Source organism: Mytilus galloprovincialis, chromosome 1, assembly GCF_965363235.1.
Source record: "Mytilus galloprovincialis chromosome 1, xbMytGall1.hap1.1, whole genome shotgun sequence".
NCBI lineage: Eukaryota > Metazoa > Mollusca > Bivalvia > Mytilida > Mytilidae > Mytilus > Mytilus galloprovincialis.
In genome coordinates this window covers 100,813,178-100,835,895 of record NC_134838.1, presented here as the reverse complement: position 1 = coordinate 100,835,895, position 22,718 = coordinate 100,813,178, and the positions used below count along the sequence as shown (strand labels likewise).

The 22,718-nt window shown below is 32.5% G+C and overlaps 1 protein-coding gene across 1 annotated transcript in view; it reads right to left on the bottom strand.

Annotated features, from left to right (window-relative positions):
- Nucleotides 1-612: 612 nt before the first annotated feature.
- LOC143047291 (cadherin EGF LAG seven-pass G-type receptor 2-like) overlaps nucleotides 613-22,718 on the bottom strand; it is a 35,531-nt gene continuing 13,425 nt past the window's right edge. Inside the window, exons 8-18 of the mRNA XM_076220333.1 lie at nucleotides 21,824-21,974; nucleotides 18,510-18,646; nucleotides 17,738-17,906; nucleotides 16,219-16,377; nucleotides 13,858-13,998; nucleotides 10,117-10,239; nucleotides 8,180-8,362; nucleotides 7,513-7,700; nucleotides 6,387-6,753; nucleotides 1,861-2,220; nucleotides 613-1,391 (exon numbers count right to left, since the gene is read on the bottom strand). Of these exons, the coding sequence (XP_076076448.1) occupies nucleotides 1,865-2,220; nucleotides 6,387-6,753; nucleotides 7,513-7,700; nucleotides 8,180-8,362; nucleotides 10,117-10,239; nucleotides 13,858-13,998; nucleotides 16,219-16,377; nucleotides 17,738-17,906; nucleotides 18,510-18,646; nucleotides 21,824-21,974 (1,974 nt within the window). The 3' untranslated portion in view covers nucleotides 613-1,391; nucleotides 1,861-1,864. The remainder of the gene's footprint in view (nucleotides 1,392-1,860; nucleotides 2,221-6,386; nucleotides 6,754-7,512; nucleotides 7,701-8,179; nucleotides 8,363-10,116; nucleotides 10,240-13,857; nucleotides 13,999-16,218; nucleotides 16,378-17,737; nucleotides 17,907-18,509; nucleotides 18,647-21,823; nucleotides 21,975-22,718) is intronic.

Here is a 22,718-nt window from a genome sequence, read left to right as displayed (position 1 = left end):
CTTATTTATTATTTATAACTGTCGATGTAAATGTCTTTTGGTTTTATGAGTCTTTCTTTACTCCTTGGTTTTGATTGTTATTGTCTTGTTTAGGGGCCATCTGAAGGACGCCTCCGGTGCGGGAGTTTCTCGCTACATTGAAGACCCATTGGTAGCCTTCGGCTGTTGTCTGCTCTATATTCGGGTTGTTGTCTCTTTGACACATTCCCTGTTTCCTTTCTGAATTTTATTGCATGACATGGTACTCATTTGTACTTGCTCCTTTTAGAAATTATGCATTCTATTAGGTTTAATTTGTTTGTTACTTTTTTCTTCTTCATCGATTTGTGAGATTTGAACCAATTGCCTATATCAATATAATCTTCTTCCTTCATAACGTAAAACAGAATCATAATGACACACTTAAAATTACCACTTCAATTTTCATTTAGCTTTTCTTCATTTCAACATTGGAATTTTTCATATTCAATTTAAATACCAACGCAACTATAATTTGTAATGTGAGAAGAAGACAATTTAAAGAATAAACAAAAAATCGTACACGAGAAGGGAAAAATTAAATAAAAACACGCAAAACTTTATAGAAACATGCACTTAGATAGAACGAAAGCTAATATATGGGGAGAGCCGCTACTATGGCCCTGCAAACGAATTGATAAGCCTGGTATCTTTGATGAGATTTATTTATATAATATATAAAATTTACGTTACCATTTTAACTTCACCAAATGCGCATTTCGACAATAAATGTCTCTTTAGTGAAATGTTTTAATTGTAGGCATGGTACTTTTTATAACAATTAGCATGTCGAAATGTCCTATTGTAATGTTTATTTGTGTATTTCTCTGTCTGTAATGTTCTTGTATTTATTTGTACTGCAGTACTGGCATGTAATGTTATCATGTTAGTGTTATATTTAACAATGCCATAAAAGCGGGAGGTTTGGCTAGCCGTCAAACCAGGTTCAACCCACCCCTTTTATTTTGTTATTAAAATGTCCTGTACCGAATCACCGAAACAAAGGTTGAAGTATTCGGTATTGCTTAAAAAAGTTTTTTCTCATACAAAGTGAGTCATGTAAAGCGGTTTTTTTCAGATTGATTGACTTTTTTTTTTAAAGTGTAGCGAAATATTGTGAATGGTAAATATCCTCACTTTTCAGGTGTCCGGCGTCAATCGTTTTAATAAAAATCATCCAAATATAGAAGAATGAAAACACAAGCAACAAAACTCATTTTCTTTAGATTTTACAGCAAGAGTCACTGAACTGCTATTGACAGTTTGCATATTAATGCATTTGGTTTTTTCATGATATATTGATAATATGGGTTATTGAAAAACTCCGTTCCTCTGTCTCTATTTCAATCGTCAATCGTTCCTGCTTTACACTACTGCAATAAATACAATTTAAATTATTTGAAAGTCAAATAAAAAAAATAACGCTCCCGTGCGTCCAAGCGTTTTCCTGAAGTAAGTTGAACAATCAAAGCCAAACATTTAAAAGCCAAGAATGTTTAACTTCTGAAACAGTTAGTTTAACTTTATCTCATGTAAAGTTCATGTTCCAAGTCAGGACACCTTATAAGTCGTGGTCTGTAATTATATCTTTGGGTTATACCCTTAGAGACGGGGTTGTTGATTACAGATTTTCAAAAACTTTCTTCACACAATTAAGAGTTGTGTTAACTTCAAATTTTGTAAATGATAATGACACTTTTCTGCTGTTGAAGACCATATATTATATGTTAAAAATTAACAGTTCTATGTCTTTAGCTTTGTTGTTGTTAGGTAGCAGTCGCATTGACATATACACCACATCTCCCTAAAGTCATATAAGGGCGATAAATATAATAGATTTACCTTTCTATTTTTTGCATCTACAATATCCTTTAAATACAGTATGGAACACAATGATAACGGTTCCAAAAAGGATTACCATCAATGGAACAAACCATGCCATGTTCGGAGCATATGAAAAGAAGGACTTATAGTATATCACATCTACATAAACATTTCCGTTTGATTCTACAACAGGTAAAATGACATTGACCAAGGCAGTATCTTGTTGACCCCCGCTATCCACAGCATAAACAGTAAGGTTGAGACTTGTACCCGGAACAAAACGTTCAAGAGATTGTTGAATTATGATGGAACCATCAGACGATACGCTAAACAACCCGTTGTTCAGATCTTCCTGTGCAAGATGATAAAGGACGTTTCCTACAATAAATTATTAGAATAAAATTGAAAACTCTGAGTGTAAAGTATTGGAAACACATATCTAAAATTTAAAACCAATGGAATACTTCTCTTGAAGATATAAAATAAAAAAGAAGCACTGCCCTTACATGACGTTGTATTCTTAAATGTTTTGTAGAAACGTTCTTGATAGGGTTTGACAAAATATAACCATTTGGTTCAGGTAAGAAAAACAGGATGAATATATATAGGTAAATGAATGAACTGTTCAGCTAAGCATAGCATATACTCTAACGAACTAGAGGTTTAGTCTTAGATGCACGATTTGTTTTCTTAGTTGTTAGTGGCTTTGAACTAGCTGTCAGTAACTGCGAGTACTCCCAGATCTGTACTTAGTGTCTTTTTGTTGTTGGGATTTACAAGTATCCGACCACGTCCACATGTATTTGTATTTTTATCCATCTGATGAGTTAAGCCTTTTTCAACTGATTTTTATAGTTCGCTTTATGTTGTACTGTTACACCACTGTCCCAGGTAAGGGGAGGGTTTGGAACCCGGTAACATGTTTAACCCCGCCTCTTTCTGTATGTATGTGCCTGTCCCAAGTCAGGAGCCTATAATTCAGTAGTTGTCGTTTGTTTATGTGTTACATAATTGTTTTTCGTTCATTTATTTGTACATAAATTAGGCCGTTAGTTTTCTTAAATTGTTTTACATTGTCAGTTCGGGCCCTTTTATAGCTGACTATGCGGTATGGGCTTTGCTCATTGTTGAAGGCCATAAGGTGACCTATAGTTGTTAATTTCTGTGCCATTTTTGTCTATTGTTGAGAGCTGTCTCAATGGCAATCATACCACATCTTCTTTTTTTTAATACTTATTCAGATAAGTACACATAAGGCTCAATACTCTTATAACTGTATGAATCATATACACTAGTTGAATCCTTTGTATTAAAATTTATTGTTTGCAAGGCTGTCTCACAATGAATAAACATTATTCTAAAGGTTGCATTTCTGTTAATATTGACAAAGCAATTTCCCATAGGAACTTTTACTTCAAAGAGTTTAAACTAACAATATATTTCTTAACTAGCCCTACCTTGACTGAAAGATTACCACAAATTTCAATATTAACAATATGCATATGTATATTTAATAGTAACATTCCCAAGTTATGTCTCTATGAGATGAAACATAGGGATCATAACTTGGAGGAACCAGTACATAAACAAAATTAATTTTCTATGAATATCATATATCTTCCCAAAAGACTTCCCAAAAGAGGCGTGGTTTGAGAAATAGCTGTATTTACAAAGTGCAACTTATACAAACATTTATTCAAATAGAAAACTCTCTTAAACACTTTTTCTCACATTAATACTTATTTACCAGAATAATAGCCTTGAAGAAATCAATGTATATACTATAAGTTTTCTTTACAGTACATTTTATACCCCCCACCTCTATTTTAGTTTTTTCCAGAACCTGTTTAAAACTATTCTAATAACAAATTGAAAGCATTTCAGAATACTTTAAATGTAATGTTTAGCAGTCAATCATTCTAATTAGTTATCAAAGGTACCAGGATTATAATTTAATACGCCAGACGCGCGTTTCGTCTACATAAGATTCATCAGTGACACTCAGATCAAAATAGTTAACATTCAAGATTATATCAAGTATTTAATCCTGCCTTTGTCTCCAGTCTTCATCTTACTGTATGATTATTTCATAACGAAAATTCACAATTTCTGCCTCAAATGGTCAGTTTAGAAATCTTGTCACAACAGTAGTATCCCTAACCATATATATAACATAAGTAAGCTACCATATGAACTAGAAGTGGTAAAAAAAGCAATATTTGCAATAGTTGTATGTATGCAGATACCAGTTTGATGTATGAATTCACTAAAAGTTTTATAGGAATGACTGCGAACATCTGCATAACTTCCAAGCAAAGTTGTAGTTTTCTATACAAAAATCCTTTAAAATAATAAAATCATAGCATTTACAAGTTAAATTATTTGTTTTATGAACCAGGGTGTAGGCTTTATTCTCTGTTTTTTTTTGCCCCTGGGGCCTCAAATTTCCTCAATTATTCTGCCGTGTCTAGCAATATGGAATATGTAGTACAAATTTAGGATAGAACACAGAATTGGAAGTTTTATTGAGAAATATTTGTATTTCTAACTTGTAATAATTCATGCTGCAGTGCAAATAATCACATTTAGGTGTTACGGCTTACTAATGTGTTATCGACAGGACTAAACACCAATTGATAATATTCAGGAAGGAGCTGTAAGTTTCAACGACTGCGAAGAGAAAATATAGCCTCTTCTAAACAATTAAACTTACAAATAGGAATTAATATTATGAATTTATTTTGCATTCAGGGCTTTAAGTAAACTATTTATACTGTAAACTGTGAATTTATGTTGAGTCATCATAGTTACGGCCCAGGATTTTCTCAATCTTCATGAAATATTTATAAAACTTCATATTTGAGTTAATTTTATTTAAATCTGTGAGATAAACCAAATTTTGTTAAATTGTGTATGTTCTATTTTTTTTCACCCTATATAGTTTTACCAGCATTCTTTCTACAGTTAAATGGTTTTCAGAAATATTATGATGAATTGAATTTATTTAACCTACAGTATCAATCAGTAGTCGATTCATTAAAAATATACAAATCTACTTAACCCCAAAACTCAAACACACTGACAAATCTTAAAGTGCTTTTTAGCTCACCTGGTCCGAAGGGCCAAGTGAGCTTTTCTCATCACTTGGCGTCCGGCGTCCGTCGTCCGTCGTCTGTCGTCGTCCGGCGTCGTTAACTTTTACAAAAATATTCTCTTCTGAAACTACTGGGCCAAATTTAACCAAACTTGGCCATAATCATCATTGGGGTATCTAGTTTAAAAAATGTGTCCGGTGACCCGGCCAACCAACCAAGATGGCCGCCATGGCTAAAAATAGAACATAGGGGTAAAATGCAGTTTTTGGCTTATAACTCAAAAACCAAAGCATTTAGAGCAAATCTGACATGGGTAATATTGTTCATCCGGTCAAGATCTATCTGCCCTGACATTTTCAGATGAATCGGACATTCCGTTGTTGGGTTGCTGCCCCTGAAATTGTAATTTTAAGGAAATTTTGCTGTTTTTGGTTATTATCTTGAATATTATTATAGATAGAGATACACTTTAAACAGCAATAATGTTCAGCAAAGTAAGATGTACAAATAAGTCAACATGACCAAAATGGTCAGTTGACCACTTTAGGAGTTATTGCCCTTTATAGTCAATTTTTAACCATTTTTCGTAAATCTTAGTAATCTTTTAGAAAAATCTTCTCTGAAACTACTGGGCCAAATTTAACCAAACTTAGCCATAATCATCATTGGGGTATCTAGTTAAAAAAATGTGTCCGGTAACTCGACCAACAAACCAAGATGGCCGCCATGGCTAGAAATAGAACATGGGGTAAAATGCAGTTTTTGGCTTATAACTCAAAAACCAAAGCATTAAGAGCAAATCTGACAGGAAGTAAAATTGTTGATCAGGTCACGATCTATCTGCCCTGGAATTTTCAGATGAATCGGATAATCGGTTGTTAGGTTACTGCCCCTGAATTGGTAATTTTAAGGAAATTTTGCTGTTTTTTTGTTATTATCTTGAATATTATTATAGATAGAGATAAACTGTTAACAGCAATAATGTACAGCAAAGTAAGAACTAAAAATAAGTCAGTATGACCAAAATAATCAATTGACCCCCTAATGAGTTATTGCCCTTCATAGTCAATTTTTAACAATTTTCTTAAAATTTGAAGATTTTCAATAACATTTTCCACAGAAAGTACTGTTATAGATAGAGATAATTGTAAGCAGCAACAATGTTTAGTAAAGTAAGATCTACAAACACATCACCATCACCAAAACACAATTTTGTCATGAATCCATTTGTGTCCATTGTTTAATATTCACATAGACCAAGGTGAGCGACACAGGCTCTTTAGAGCCTCTAGTTTGACAAAAAGGGGAATCACGGTTTCTTATTTCTTCCTGCAGGTCTTGAAAAATCTTACTTTGTGAAGAACCACACCGATTCTTAAATACAATCGCACCGAAAAATAAAAAAAAAATAAAGATAAAATGAAAAAGTTCAATTGTGTACTATCTCACCGTTAGTTCCGACATCATTATCATTGGCATCAACTTTGCCTATTGTGGATCCAATGGACTGGCTATTTACAACAACAAAGGTGTATTCATCACTCAGAAACGATGGAGAATTGTCGTTGGCATCAAGTACCGTTATGTTGAGATAAGCAGTATCAGTGTACTCATTGTCAGTAATATAAATCTCGCAGATTATAAGTGAAGATGTACCAGCTACGTCTAAGTCATAATCAATGGCATATGACATGAGTCCAGTACTTGAATCTATGTCTAGCAATCCAGTATCTGTTCCGCAATTTAAGGAGAATTTAACGGTATCACCGTCTTCGTCTGAAAACTGGTAATATGGATCTTGTAGAATAGTACCAGCCTTTAAATAAATATCAAATATCAAATAGAAAAAGATAATTGCAACTTACAAGAATAATGAAAATAACAGTATTGATTTGATGTGTTTAAATAGCTATTCTGGATTTGCCGTCACCGAGAACACGAAAACCAAAGATTTGAAATCAAATGATATAAAAGACCTAAACATAGGTTTTTTTAATTTCATATTGGCAGATTGTAAATAACCATTTTGATAAACACATGTGTGAATTAACTCATTATTATACCAGGATTAAATTTTGTATTTACGCCATACGCGCGTTTTGTCTACAAAAAGACTCATTAGAGTCGCTCGAATCGAAAAAAGGTAAAAAGGTCAAATAAAGTACGAAGTTGCAGTGCATTGAGGACCAAAATTCCAAAGATATTGGCAAAAACAGCTAAGGTAATCCATTCATGAGAAAGAAAATTCAAAAGTTTTGTAAACAGTTAATTTATATATATGACCATATCAATAATAATTGATGTCAGCACAGACATATCGTTGTTTGTTATTTTGGTTTTGGTTGGTCTTCTAATTTTTGAATACCAACTTTGTATTTTCCTTCTGTTTTTACACTAGTAATTTTTGGGGAGCTTTATAGCTTGTTGTTCGGTGTGAGCCAAAGCTCCGTGTTAAAGGCCGTACCTTGACATATAATGGTTTACTTGGATGGAGAGTTGTCTTATTGGCACTCAAACAAAATCTTTCTACATCTAATTAAGAAATAATTAATGAATGAAAATACTTTTCACTTACACTATTTTCTATAGCTGTGAATGCATATTTTGTTTTTGTAAACTTTGGAGGTTCGTTCATATTCTGTATATTAAGTGTTATATTAGTGGTGTCCACCATCAGAGAATCTGACCCAGTAATTGTTAACAGAAAGGTTTTGTAGGGAATAGTCTCGTAATCAATTACAACCGTCGATGTTATCAATCCAGCTAAAATAAAAATAGAAAGTACTTTAGGAAAATGTCTACAAATAAATAGCCAACCTATTACCATGTTTTATCTTTTTAATTTTATCGTTTGTACAAATATGATTGCGTTAGTAAATTATGTTCACATTTCTCAACATAGTTGAAGTGTATTTAAACATGCATAAAAAAGCTTTGATTTTTATTTGATAGCACATCAAAAGCAACAATGAATTAAACACGATGACGAAGATTACAAATCGACAATACAAACTCTTTAAGTCGCAGAATCAAAGTCAAAACCACGTTTATGATCTAATTAGACCACCTCATTTGTTAAAGCATTGGTGCCCGCAAAGCTTCAACTGAAATACTAGATTTGATTAAAATTTGTGATTTGGGCAGATCTTTGGTAGTTTTTGTTAATTAATTAAAAAAAATTAAAAATGTCTGTATTAATAGTATCTTTATTTTTTTTACCAAGCACAATACATAAATCTTACTTGTGGAGTTTACCCTAAAGTAGATGACACCTTCTGGTGGAGAATACGATGCATAAAACGTATGAGTATCAGATACATCATCGTCTGTTAATATTGGTTGTAGAATAGATGATCCGATGATGATGCCCTCTAATACAGTAACTGTCTGTGACGGATTTAAGAAAGAAGGTGGTTTATTGATATCTGAAAAAATACAACTATAGATTTAACTGTACGTATGTGAAATCATAGTTTACTCCTCAGATTTCCGGAATTCAACTCTTAATGGGAATAACACTTTGTAAACTGTGTGCATCCAAAGCTCTCTACTGGATTCATCGTCATCAAGAACATTTTTAAGTAGTTAACCGCTGTTTGAAATTCCTTAAAAAAGATAAAAATCAAGGTAAAATGCATAAACGGAGGGATTTGAATAACGCTCCATATGGGAGCGTGACCTGGTGCAACGACAGAGTAATAATTTCTTGCTACGCATGAATCAACAGGCATACGAAATCCTCAAAATAAGGAATATGACACACTAAACAATTTTACAAATCAAAAACTGCGAAAACATATCCCGAAAAAAATTGAGTTACATGCATTTTGTTAATATCATTATCAGTGTATTTTATGGAATCAGTGTGACTTTTTAAAGTGATCTTTAATTATGAAATTGATAAGTAGAGAAAGCTCTGTTTATGAGACGATGTAGTTGATCGCGTAGAAAGTTTTGATATTAACGCAATATTGTAAGTATTTAGAATCTGATATAATATCTTAGAACTTTTAAACCTGATTGTACCAGTGATTCAACCTATGTGTGAAGATCATAAGTTGCTGTATAAAGAATTATAGTTTAAGAATTTAATGAAAATGTTTAGACAAACAATTTGACGACTAGAATGTATAAAGTTCTTAATAAGGATTCGAATTTATGTATCTAGTTTAAAACTGAAAGTCTATATCGTGGTGTTGTAACCAAAGCGAAAGAAATTTGTAATTTTCTTAAAATTATGTAGGGATGTAATGTGGAAATAAATGAGGAATCTGAAGACTGAACAGTGTTTGTATGCAAACATCTTTTAAATTACACTAATTTCATTCAGAGTTGATGTTTCCTAAACAAAAATGCTGTGACATTTTGTAAAACAATATTGTTTCCTTTATTTCTGTTTTAGGGTTTACGGAAAACGATTTGATATTGAATCACCAATGACCAATCGTTCGTATCGATAAATTACAGATTAATTGCAAAAAAACTTCAATGAGAGTTATGCATTTCATGTTATACTGATCAAGCACAAAACCTGTCCAGGATTCTTACATATTCATAATCATTCAAGCACATCCCGAAATGTTATGTTAACATTGTAAAAGTTATTGACAGATTTTGGTTTCTTAAGATAAAAAACTGAAAGATATAGAAATAACACCCCTGTTGACAAAAGTGCAATGTTTATCGTTTGATTACAAGATATATTTTTCAGAATCTGTTTACTTAATGACGGAATTTTTGTTACTTTGTCTTTTGTTTCCTCAATTTACTCACCATGTCCGTAAGTTTTACCATATTTGCACACATTTTAGTAAATTATATTTCTTTATTTTGCGAAAAATCAAATATCTCGGAACTGAGTTTCATAACATATTTTTTTTTTAACTTATATTACTCCTTAACTACTAGTATTGCTCTTCTGATTTAAAGCACCAATTTTAAATTCCAGATTTGTTTAAAATTTCACCTGACTACATCCATAAAAAGAAACCTGCATTTTCAAAAATGAATTAAAAGAATAAAGAAAAAAATGACAGGAAATGATGAACGGTTTCTGGCGGTAATTGATTGTGATTCAAAACTATCTTTGCGAATCCTACGAATTGCCTTAATTTTTGTTTCCTTACTGGCAAAAAATATACAGAAAGCAAAAACAAAGATAAAATTCTTCGTGAGTTACCTGTAATTCTTACTGACAATGTTCTAGATGCAGCATTGTTCCTGCCGTCTGATGCATTTATATATAACTCATATCCAGCTGACAATTCCGTGTTTATTGAACGACTCAAAGATATTTCACCAGCTGAAAAAATATATAAATAAATTTGAATTTACAATATCTTTAGTATAGAATTTCTCTTTCAAAGATGGTCGAATACAATCGTCATTATTTTTGTTCTCTTTTGTTCTCTCGTCTTATGGGTACGAAACAATATTCTTTCCTTTATGTAATATGACTTTTGTAAGAACTATTCAGAAGCAAAATAAACCTTATTTGCGTGATTTTCATCTGTATAAAAATTATTGAGGATTTTTTTAGCTTGGGTCCTTTACAATTTAATGGTCAGTATCATATATTTAAAAGACCTTGGTATAAACGGGACTATGTTAAACGCTCTACGATCTTTATACAGTGATGTTAGAAGCTGTGTGCGTGTAAATGGATTTTCTACAGACTGGTTTTCAGTAAATTGCGTATTAAAACAAGGATGTTTATTATCTCCCTTGATGTTCAATTTCTATATTAACGATTTCGTAAACTTAGTCAAAACTCTTGATGTTGGTATCAATATAGATTGAGAAACAATTGGAATTCTGTTATACTCAGATGATATGGTTCTTCTAGCTAGTTCCTCTGAGGACCTTCAGCTACTCTTACACATTCTTTCTTCTTGGTGTGCTAATAATCATATGATTGTAAACGCTGAAAAGTCTAAAGTCATACATTTCAGGCCGTTATCCATTGAAAGAACTGAGTTTTGTTTTAAATGTGGTGAACTTTCAATTTCAACAGTAGAAACATATACGTATCTAGGATTAGTTTTTACGGAACATTTAGATTACAACCGCATGGCCAGTAATGTTGCGAAATCTGCGAGTAGAGCACTTGGATTAGTAATAGCAAAGTTTTAAACGTTTGGTGAACTCCCGTATAACTGTCACACAAAACTATATGATACAATGGTGTGGAGTGTTATTAACTATGGTGTTTCAATCTGGGGTACAAAACATTTCCCGTGTATTGCTGCCGTACAAAATCGAGCAGCGCGTTTCTTTATGTGTGTAGGACGATATACGCCCAATACAGCCGTACATGGGATATTGGTTGGACTTCGGTTATAGTAAAACAGTGGAAATCTGTGCTAAATCAGTGGAATAGACTTCGAAATTTTGATTGTGGACGGTTGAATAAAAGGGTCTTTATATGGGCTGACAACCAAGCCTTTTAAACTCCAAAAACTGGAATTTTAGAATAAGAGACAAATTTAAAACGTGTGGAATTTTAGAGCGTTATAATATTTATGATAAAAACCTACAATTATGCGAAATAAAAGACACTATTTGTCATTCTGTTTTAAATGAACATATTTCCAAATGGCATGAAGATTTAAACAGAATTGGCGCGGTTAGAGGAAACGGACAAAACAAGCTACTAATCTACAGACAGGTTAAAAACACTTTTGAGACTGAGTCATACCTTAAAGTGAAGTGCTTACGCCAAGTTTAGGTCTGGAGTAGCACCAATCCTCGTCGAGACCGGGAGATACGAGAATCTACGATGGCTAGAACTCCATTGAAAACGAAGAACATGTACTTTTATTTTGCCCACTGTATGATGATATTAGGGACAGTTGTTTTAATACTTTAAATATTAATGGTTTTGATAATTTTTCTAGTCAAGATAAGCTATCTGTGATTCTAGGTGGTGTAAACAATATACGTTTGTGTGCCAAAACCTGCAGAGACATTTTAGAGAGGAGACGTAGATTTTTATATACATGTAGATAGTTTTGTGCTTGTTTTCTTTTTGTTGTTGTTGTTTTAATACAGGTTGTATATATATATATATTTTCATGTTTTAAGCGATGTGAAATTTGTTTCTAATGTGTAAATATTCGTCACTCATAATTCTATATGAATGGCTTTTACATATGTGTAATGGGTCCTACTAAAATGCGCCCGGGAGTGCCCGGGTGAAGAAAAAGCGCCCGGGGAAAAGAAAAAGCGCCCGGAGAAGAAAATATAGCGTCCGGGGAACAGAAAAAGCGCCCGGGGAAAATATATAGATATTTTATCGGCATGAGACAACTTTTTTTAAATTATGGACATTGATTTTGTTTTTGTTTTAGACAAGTAATTTGCAAATTCAGATAAAAGACATTTGTAATAAAGCACAAAAACAAGTATGAATATTTCAATTTTAACAATAATATATGAATACTATTTCGGAAGACTGATAATAGTTTATGAGGAAGATTTATAACATGTAAGACATCAACACACATGTTTTTTCAAAAACAATATCAAAATGAAAAATGTATAAGACAGCTCAAATTTCACAGATAAATATTAATTTAATCAAAATTAAAAGAGGTACACGTAATAAATCAGCAAAAAAAAGCAGTACTATATATGTACCGTAGTTAAAACAAGGGGGTAAAACGCAGGTGTTTGGTTGTTAAGTCTAAGCATTAAAACCCTGATAACCATAGCCATTGAAACAGTTTTAATTTTATAAAAAGATATAATAAATCTATCTTAGCATCTGTATAAAAAAAGTGTTCACCACGAAGTTTAGAAAATATAAGACCTCAGGCAGCGATTATTTTTAGTAACAAAATATACATTTTGATCGAGGACAATGTCTTTCATGATTCTTCTATATATATACTCTTATTTATATTTATTTACTTACTAATATCAGAGACATATAATACATTATTATATGTATTATATTTCTCTGTTAATATACAATTTTGAAATCTAAAATGTAAAAGTTTATCGAATTTGACGTATGCAGCACTCAACTCAACACTGTAATAACTTTTCGATTATGATGGACTTTCAATTAATTTATTTGAATGCTTTATTCTGTTGTCTTTACCGACGGATTGCTGATTTTTTTTTTACAAATTTGTAAGTGATACATTCATCTTTATGTAAACATTATTTTTCGTAGTCTGCTTTCCAAAGAATATGGAATGCTATTTCATGTGTCATTTACTGTGTTCTCAAATGTGTAAAAATTCCAGAGATGTTCAGAGACCATCATTCATAAATTTGGACGACAGTTCCCGTGCGACATATATTCAGAACATGTGTTAACTCATGGTTTGGACCATGTTGCTAAACGTCAGTGTTGAACTATATATAACTGACTGCGCAGTGTAGTATTATATATTTATATAAACAAAACTTACTCTTGTCTAATCATATCTTTTCTTTTACTCTTGTGATTTTTCGTTGAAACCTTTCTTATAAATTATGTTTTGTGCCTCTCGTAACTTAACTTTGGATTCTGCATGTTCACAAACAATTGAAACATAAGCTCTCATGAGTTTTTCACTGAGTATGTATCCCAAAGTGTAAACCTGGTTTCTTTGAAGAGTTAAAACTTCCAATACATCTTGCAATGAATAGAATACTAGTTACAAATGTGATATGATTTCCAAGGAGACAACCATCCATCAACTGACTAAATAGCACAGAATTATCGACTCATGATTTCGGCAGGCACTTACAAAAAATGTGTGCGGCCGTCAAACCATCTCCCTTACCTTTAACATTGGTGTAAGATCGCAACTTAAGAACACACTATAAAAATCATGACACATTAAAGAACACACTATAAAAATTATGACAAATTAGTATGATGTAATATCCTAAAAATAACTGATGATAAAACGTTGTGAACACTTACTGTTCTGGTTAATTGAAAATGGCGCCGACGCACTGCTGGATGTCATTGTATATTGTACATTGTCACTCTCTGGATCTACACTTGTAACACTGTATACAACCTGACCAGTCACTACTGTCTGTGCCGATACTGATGTTTTAGCTGCAGACAAAGAAGAAAGCCATTGATATACATACAGCTAATGTTTTATTGAAGTAGTAATCAACATGTGCATGTTGATTCCAATGTTTGATTTCTTGTGAATTGAAATAAACTTACAAACGTTTATAGATTCAAAGGTTACAAATTAGTTTTTATTTCTTCGAATTTTACCGTTTTTAGTTATAGGGTTCCGAAGGGTGACTTGAGCATATAGAGGTCTTCGTTCGAACGACAGCCGAACCTTAGTTCCTTCGTTTGGCTGTATAAGTAAGCAGCCAAGGCCGTTCAGAATGATGACGTTAAATCTGATACCTTTTGCAGAGAAGGTGCAACACTCTCTGCACGCCAAGAATCCCTTGAGGGATCAGTATGTGGACTGTTGCAAGACAAAATTTATTTCACTATAAAATATCCCCTTAATCCCGATGGAAGACCCATTTTCCCTGACCTTCACGACGGGCGACCTCCATTACAGGAACTATTGTATCTATTGTTGATTTTTCTTGTCAAAAACAATATTTAAATAGTTCCCACTGGAGTTGAGCAAACATCAATCAATCAATCATTTTCATTGAACCAAAACTAGATTAAAAACTAAGCATATTTACATGTCAAGTAATTTTTAGTTTAAGGAACTAAAAGTATAGATCTACTTGTATTCATAAGACTTTCTCTCCTATAGACGGACAAGCCAGAAGATCATAAACATCAATTGGAAAACAATTGTATCTTTATACGGTGTTTCTGAGTTTTATCACTATTACTTATAAAGTTGATTCTCAAATAGACCACTTTTAATTATGTAATTTTTAAGATTCTAGAAGTCTTTTTATTAACAAAGGATGTCGTTATTTTAATAGAGACTTCCTTTTATCATTCTACATTTCGGAGCAAATGAAAGAAAAACAAAAAAACTGTTGTATAAACAATAGTTCACCCGCTATTTTTGCACAAAATTATGTTTTCCGGTACTCTTTATAAAGTTGTTGTATGCAATCGTGTACAAAGTACATCAACCGATATACAAATTTGCTTTTAGTCAAAAAGTAGGAAGTGATTTATCAACCGAGCACATGTTTATATGCTTGCTGTTCAGAGTCAAGAGATTCTCAGGAGTTGCCGTTGACTAGAATGAAGCAAAGATTTTGTAGTTATTTGGAGAATTTGGCGTAAATGGCAAATCTAACATAGTAATTATTGAACAAATGGACTATTTTAAAGCTTGACATATTGTATATAGTCATATAATTAAGAAGATGTGGTACGATTGGCAATGAGACAACACATGAACACAATCAAAGTGTAGGTACTGTCGTTGATTCATATTTTTTTTCTTTTTTTGTAAATTGTTTTGTTATAAATTAGGCAGTTGGTTTTCTCTAAAACTTGTTTCATTTTTATGTCGGCGCCTTTTATAGCCGACCATACGGTATGGGTTTTTTCTCATTGATGAAGGCCGTACGGTTACCTATAATTGCTTTTCATTTAAGTTTTGGTGGACATTTGTCTTATTTGCAATCATACCACATTCCTTATTTTTATATATATATAAGCAATATGTTTGTTGATGGAGAGAGAATATTGACCCTATATTTTGTTATTGTTTGTGTTCTTTTTAAGATTGATAATGAACTAAATAAAAGTCTTGTTATCTCTACTAAATAAAGTACTAATCAAAGTGTTAAGAAGAATATCATCTATCTGTGCTTCACAAATCTTGGGTCAAATTTATTCACCAGATGATTGTCAAAGTGTTTAGGGATATAACAAACTACCGACTTATTCACCTCGATAAATGTACAAGTTAATTAACTGGTTAGTGTTATTTTTGAATTGCTCAGTATGTGACTAGATCATGAGGCTGATGCAACATGTCTGTAGTAATTGCTAAGAGAAATAAACTACACCTTTTAAATTCCAAATTAACTGTCTCTAATAGAAGTGATAATGCAGGTGTTCATATTACAGCAGAACTGTTGATCCATCCACGGCTACTGGTATCTGAGTGTATTGAGGACTCATTTTGGGTGATGATATTGCCTTTTTTATAACATTTTTCATTTTGATTTGTAACCTTTTTATCACCCCCCTTTCAAAAGATCTTTATTTATAACGTTCTATTCAAAATATAATAATGGGTAAATACTGTTGTGTAGTACACGTTTGTTTTACCTTGAAGAAAAACATATTATTTTACCGTTTATAGATAGCAAAAAGTACCTTGAAGATTTGTAAAGTATGGCGGCATATTACGAAGCAGGTATATATAAAATTCTGATGTATCATTTCTTCGCTGGTCAGCACATTTGATTCCTAATGTGTATCGATTCAAAGCGTCATAGTCAAAAGCTTGGTTCCCTCTAACGTAGATATCAGTTTCTGTTGAATATAATATATTGTTCATCAAACATAAACCTAGTTTCTTAAAGAACAATTTCTGCAAAGGAAAAAAATAGAAAAGCATAAAGGTTTTCATACACTATATTTTTTTTTAGAAAAGTTCCTGAATGTATTGTGTTAATTAGAAAAAAAAAATAAGATTGTATACTGCTTGGTAAAACAAATCCATTTTGTGCAAGATTTTCTTACCTGATGATTCATGTAAGATATACTTTTTCAGTCTCACTCTCATTACATTTGTAGTGAATGCTTTTTCGAATCTTTTACCCTTTTGTCACCTGTATTACATGTATTACATGAACCTGTGACTAATTAATTGAACATTGTTAAGCTAACTTTGTATTTAACTTATACAACTCGATGAATATCAACATACAGAAAACAGAAAGGATACGTATAACTGGCAATGGTTTGTGAATCTATACATAGCTTTAGGCAATATCTGCATCTTTTGTCTGTATTTTAGATTGTGTTGGACAGTCAAAAAATTGTTATTTCATTCAATTGAAAATATGTTGTAGGGTAAGAAAAAGTTTTGATAAATTTTCGAGATTTAGTTTTGAGAGGTAACAAAATTATACCCTTGAGGTCTGAGCCGCACATAACTGTTCAACATTTCCAAATATGATTGCGACTTTGACCTTTTAAACAAACATTCCAGCATATTGCTTTTGATATTGTGAAAAATTATTCCATATAACACCCACAAAGTCAAGGCAGCAAAAAATATAAACCAGGAGTCTCTTGCAAAGATCTACACTAGAGAGCAGATTGATTTCCATCGATGTTCATTGACTTTATTATAAACAAAGTGGGTACCGCCCCACAATGAATAAAATATAAGGAAATATGCCACCTTACTTTTCACCACAGCTGCCTTATACTCTTAGAAATATTAAAAGCCTACACGTGCGTTTATTTGTATATATCGCGTTATAAAATAATACATTGTACGGTATTCTTTATATTTTTGGCTGGCGTAACATTCGAACCTTGCTATATGTGGATGAGTAAATCGTTATGTTATCAAATGCCTCTTTTTGACATTAATATTGTAGAGGATTTTATATATGAAATAATTTAAATGCATTATGCGAATACAAGTACGTAATCAAAGTTATCCTTTATGTATTTACTACTTGTAAAGACAATTTACAAAAAATAAATGTGATATGCTCTTTTTTAAATTGTAAAAATTGTGAAACGTATTTGACGATTTTTATGTAAAAAAAATAAATAAACTCACTTTTATTTTGTTTTTACTTTAACCCTTTCGCTGAAAGTGTGTTCCATGTAACTACATAAGCATCTATAACATTATATCATTCATGTTACATACCAAACTGACTTGAGCCAGACTGGAGGAAGAAGGTAGTAGTTGCTGTTGTTAAAGAGCATGTAACTGTGTCATTGGTTGGGTCTGTAACAGATACGGTATACAATAGACTTTCTGCAGTGATGCTTTCTTGTATCTCACAGCTCATTGGTAGGTTTACAATTGATGGTGGCTAAAATTTATAAATGTAGCACTAAATAAAAAAACGGACGGATACTTTCGTTTAATGATTTTTTTGCGAAATATAATTATTAGTATAAGGTTTTTGTTTTCCCGAGTTGGAAATGTCAAATGATGCACACAGTATTATGATTGTTCTCTTTTCAAATGTTGGAAACATTTTATTTATGTCATAAAGAATTGTCTTCTAAGACACTGGTAATTGAACATATGTGAGTAATCAATTGATCATGAATAATACATATAAAGAGATGTATTTGGCAATAAAGAGTCTTTCGGTAAACATTTCTGTTTGTTATAGTCACAAATTTAAGTGTTTTTATTTCTATGAACGATATTTCATTGAACTCGTTACACAGCAACACACCCTACAATAATCTACCACTACTTCTGATTACATATGATTTGTGCTCGAAATAGCTATTCGATACGACTTGTTTTGCTGTCGTGTACAGCAAATTGTTGTCTGTCATGCTGATTGCCACTGTAATACAGCGGAGTTTGTAATCGCGTACATTATACTTAGATATGCATTACATGACAACTGCAACACCGGTATCCGATTATAGGGAATGTGTCGTGACATTTACCATACCTCATTACGAATGAGATCAACTGTGAGGACATCAGATACATTTCTTCTGTGATCACCACATTCTATATCAAGTAAATAAGTCGGAGTGACGTCGTAATTTAGAGCTGTTCCTCCTGTCAAGAAAACTCCGAAACCCGCTATGGAAAAACAGAAGTAATGAGAAATAATGGTTCATTTCAAATTGTTATTACCAATCACTTAATTTATAAAATTGCAATAAACGACACTCTAAGTCATATGCGATAATAACTTACAGATGTCAATAGTTTTGTTATTAAACTGGGTTAGTATTTGGCACCTATTTTTTCGAACTTCATTAATATTCTTTCAAGCGATTTATGCAATACACACATTTGAAAAGGATGTATCAGTATCGTTTCTTTTCTTTTATGTAAATAACTATCGCGTGTGTTACTAAGTGCCCGGGAACGGTTGGGACAATCAACAAAACACTGACAAAAGCATGAATGTAAAATTAGGGCGTTCCTATTTCATTGACGATGCATTTTATATGCCCGCGTTACACTGTCCCGATTTTTATATACGATGGACACCCGAATGCGAAAATTGTAAGTTCGTACGAAGTTGGTCCCGATCTCGTTAAAATACCCAAAAGTGACCGAAGCAAGTACGATGAATAACGAAGTCTATACGAGGGTGCCGAAAGTATATACGATAGCAAAAGATGGACATACGAAGGTTAACCGAAGACGGTATTTGAGCTTCATATCTCAGCCGAAGCCTACACGATGGATCACGAAGGCTACACGATGGATTACGATGCATTTAAATTATATGCCGAAGGCATCACGCGTTTTAAATTGTTTGCTCAATATTGAATATATATTATATTGTACATTTAATTTTTGGTTTAATCATAAGACGGAAGACCGTGGGTATTTCCAGTTACTGAATAATTTGGTTGATTTCTAAAAAAAAATAGTTTAATGTATCAAATATGCGTATTCAATTTACCATTTTCTGCATGTGTCATATACAAATATAGTGTCCATATTTGTCCCCAATATGTTACATACGAGGGGATGCCACGCTCGGCATTGCCTTGTTTGAACTGTAAAATGTGTGCACTAGTCTGAATAATCACCCATAATTATGCCCATGTTTACTGATCTATCTTAAAGGTAAGGTAATGGGTTCGTTGATCCCTTTTATTCAAAAAGAGCTCTTTCCAGGAGAATATCATAATAATATAGACTAAAGGAAGAATGTGGGGAAAGCAACAAATGCGGCAAAATATGACATATAGAAAACAAAATGTTTATGGAGTAAACATTCGTGGGACAACAACTCAGACGATACATAAAAAATCAGAATAATGAAGAAAAAGTTGGTTTCCCTATATACGTGTACCTGCAGTGTTGATATACGAGGCGCGTTTATGATTTTTATTATGTTATTTGATATGAAAAATTGACAAAAAATAATATTTTATTTGTAAAAGTAAATCCTGAGCCTGTAATACCCTGCTCTTCTTGTTCCATTTGAATTAATAGAAACAACGCTGTCGCCTTTCTTGTTCTCATAGAATCATATGAGATGAGGTCCATGTTTTGTGAACGTCTTTCTTAACTGTCGTATTAGACTGACCAGTGCATATCGAGCATGGCATTTTAAATGAATTTAAGCGCGAAAATTAACTTACATTTAGCTGGATTTATTGCCGTCGTAGTTCCATCTTGTCACCTTCGTACTTTTATTCGATGGCATCACGACGGGATTACGAGGTCTTCACGAAGTCGTGTTGCCATCGTAAAATCTTCGGTTAGCTTCGTGATTCATTCGTGTAGACATCGTAATGTCAAAACTGACCGATGGAAACGATGGAAACACGAATGCAATACGATGTTCAAAGATGCATTCCCGGTGACATTACGATGGTGAGGATGGTGATACGAACTCAATACGAACCATAAACATCGGACGCACCTTCGGGAATTTTTTAACATGTTAAAAAATTTAGAACCCTTCCCGAAGTTGTCCCCAAAGGCTAGAAAAAGTGGCCGATGGTTCTACGATGGTTAAAGATGACACTACGAATAGCCCGATCTGGATACGATCAGTCCCGATTTTGAAAATTTCCATAATCGTGTTGCCATCGGCGTAAAAATCGGGACAGTGTGACGCGGGCATCAAAATATCCACAGGAATCTGAGATTTTTTTGGTTTAAATAACTGTGGGTGAATTATTTGTAATACATATATAAATTTAACTATTCCTTTAGTTTAGAAACAGAACTGGCATATATGAAAAAAAAACCACCAAAAACAAAAAATGTAGCAAAATATTTGTTATAGGTCTGCGGAATAACAACTAAAACAATGAAAAATGGGGTCATAAACATCATCCATATACTCGTATTACGTCGAAGTTAAGTTATCAAGTATGGAATATATTGTCCCAACTAACTTTTTTTTGGTGCTCGAAATAGCTATTCGATACGACTTGTGTTGCTGTCGTGTACAGCAAGTTGTTGTCTGTCTTGCTGATTGCCACTGTAATACAGCGGAGTTTGTAATCGCGTACGTTAGACTTAGATATAACTATTCCTTCAGTTCAGAAACAGAACTGGCATATATGAAAAAAAATCCAAAAAACAAAAAATGTAGCAAAATATTTATTATAGTTTACGGAATAACAACTAAAACAATGAAAAATGGGGTCATACACATCATCAATATACTCCTATTATGTCCAAGTTAAGTTATCAAGTATGGAATATATTGTCCCAAGTAACTCAAAATCACTTCTTTTATGTATGAATGAGTTGTAAGAATAACGCATATATTTGATTAAGTAATTAACATGACATTTATTTAATAATCAATAGTATAAGTGTACCAACTTATTTTCGACAACAGTACGAGACCCACAAATACATGTTAGGAATAAACCAGACTTACCTTATATTTGTGGAATTTTTATAAAATTTGGAAAATATAATTCTAACTTCTTGTATTTTTCTTGTATTTACAGTTCAAAATGATATTTACCCCGATCTTCAGTTTTCCTTTTTAATGTTTACTGATCATTTGTATTTGCGTCTTAATACTATGATTAGTTGTGTAGTTTGACTTTTTTTCAAACTAAAATGAATGTCAAATTATATTTATATTGTTATTCTGCACTTTTCTCTATTTCCTTCGCCACTTTTTGTCGGCTAAGTTCTCGACAAATCTTGATGAATATTTACCAAAAAATCATAACTTCGATGTATAGTGTGCGATAATTGTTCTGAATTTTCAAAGAGGTCACGGATAAAACTATATAAATGGAAAATCTGAAGATGTTTTACCTATTTCAAATAAAATTGTATGTGAATTCAATGCACAAGTGATGATGTCTGCTGTGTTAACATCCGTCACATTCAATGTGTGTATCAATGTCTTTGTTATCAAGTCTTCTGATATACTTTCTGTAAATGGCAAGCTGTTTATTACTGGTGGCTACAATAAAAATATTTTGACTTAAAAAGTGAAATCTGAACTCATTGACATAATTGGACAGTAAAAGAAATAAAAAACAGACATACTTGTCTAAAAAAAAAAAGAGAAAAAAAAAGAAAGAAATACAAAGCATTAGAATATTGAAAAACGTTTGTCTGTTTATAATGTTAAAATCATCAAAAATTAAGTAGAAAATAAACTCATGATAGATACCAGGATTAAAATTTTATATTTACTCCAGACGCGCGTTTCGTCTACTTAAGACTTATCAGTGACGAACGAATTAAAAAATCTTTAAAAAGCCAAATAAAGTATGAAGTTGAAGAGCATTGAGAACCAAAAATTCCTAATAGTTTTGCCAAATACAGCTAAGGTAATCCATTCCTGAGGTAGAAAAGCCTTAGTATTTCAAAAATTCAAAGTTTTGTTAACATTTAATTTATATTTATTTACATATAAATGATAACTCTAGTCAACACAGAAGTGCTGACTACTGGGCTTGTGATACCCTCGGAGAAATAAATGTCCAACAGCAGTGACATCGACCCAGTGGTTGTAAATAAACTCATCATAGATACCAGGATTAAAATTTTATATTTACGCCAAACGCGCGTTTCGTCTATTAAAGACTCATCAGTGACCCTCAAATAAAAAAATGGCCAAATTAAAGTATGAAGGAAAAGAAGACGACTAGATAACATTTCGATTAAGGAGCTGTCCTTAAAATATGACTGTCAAACACAC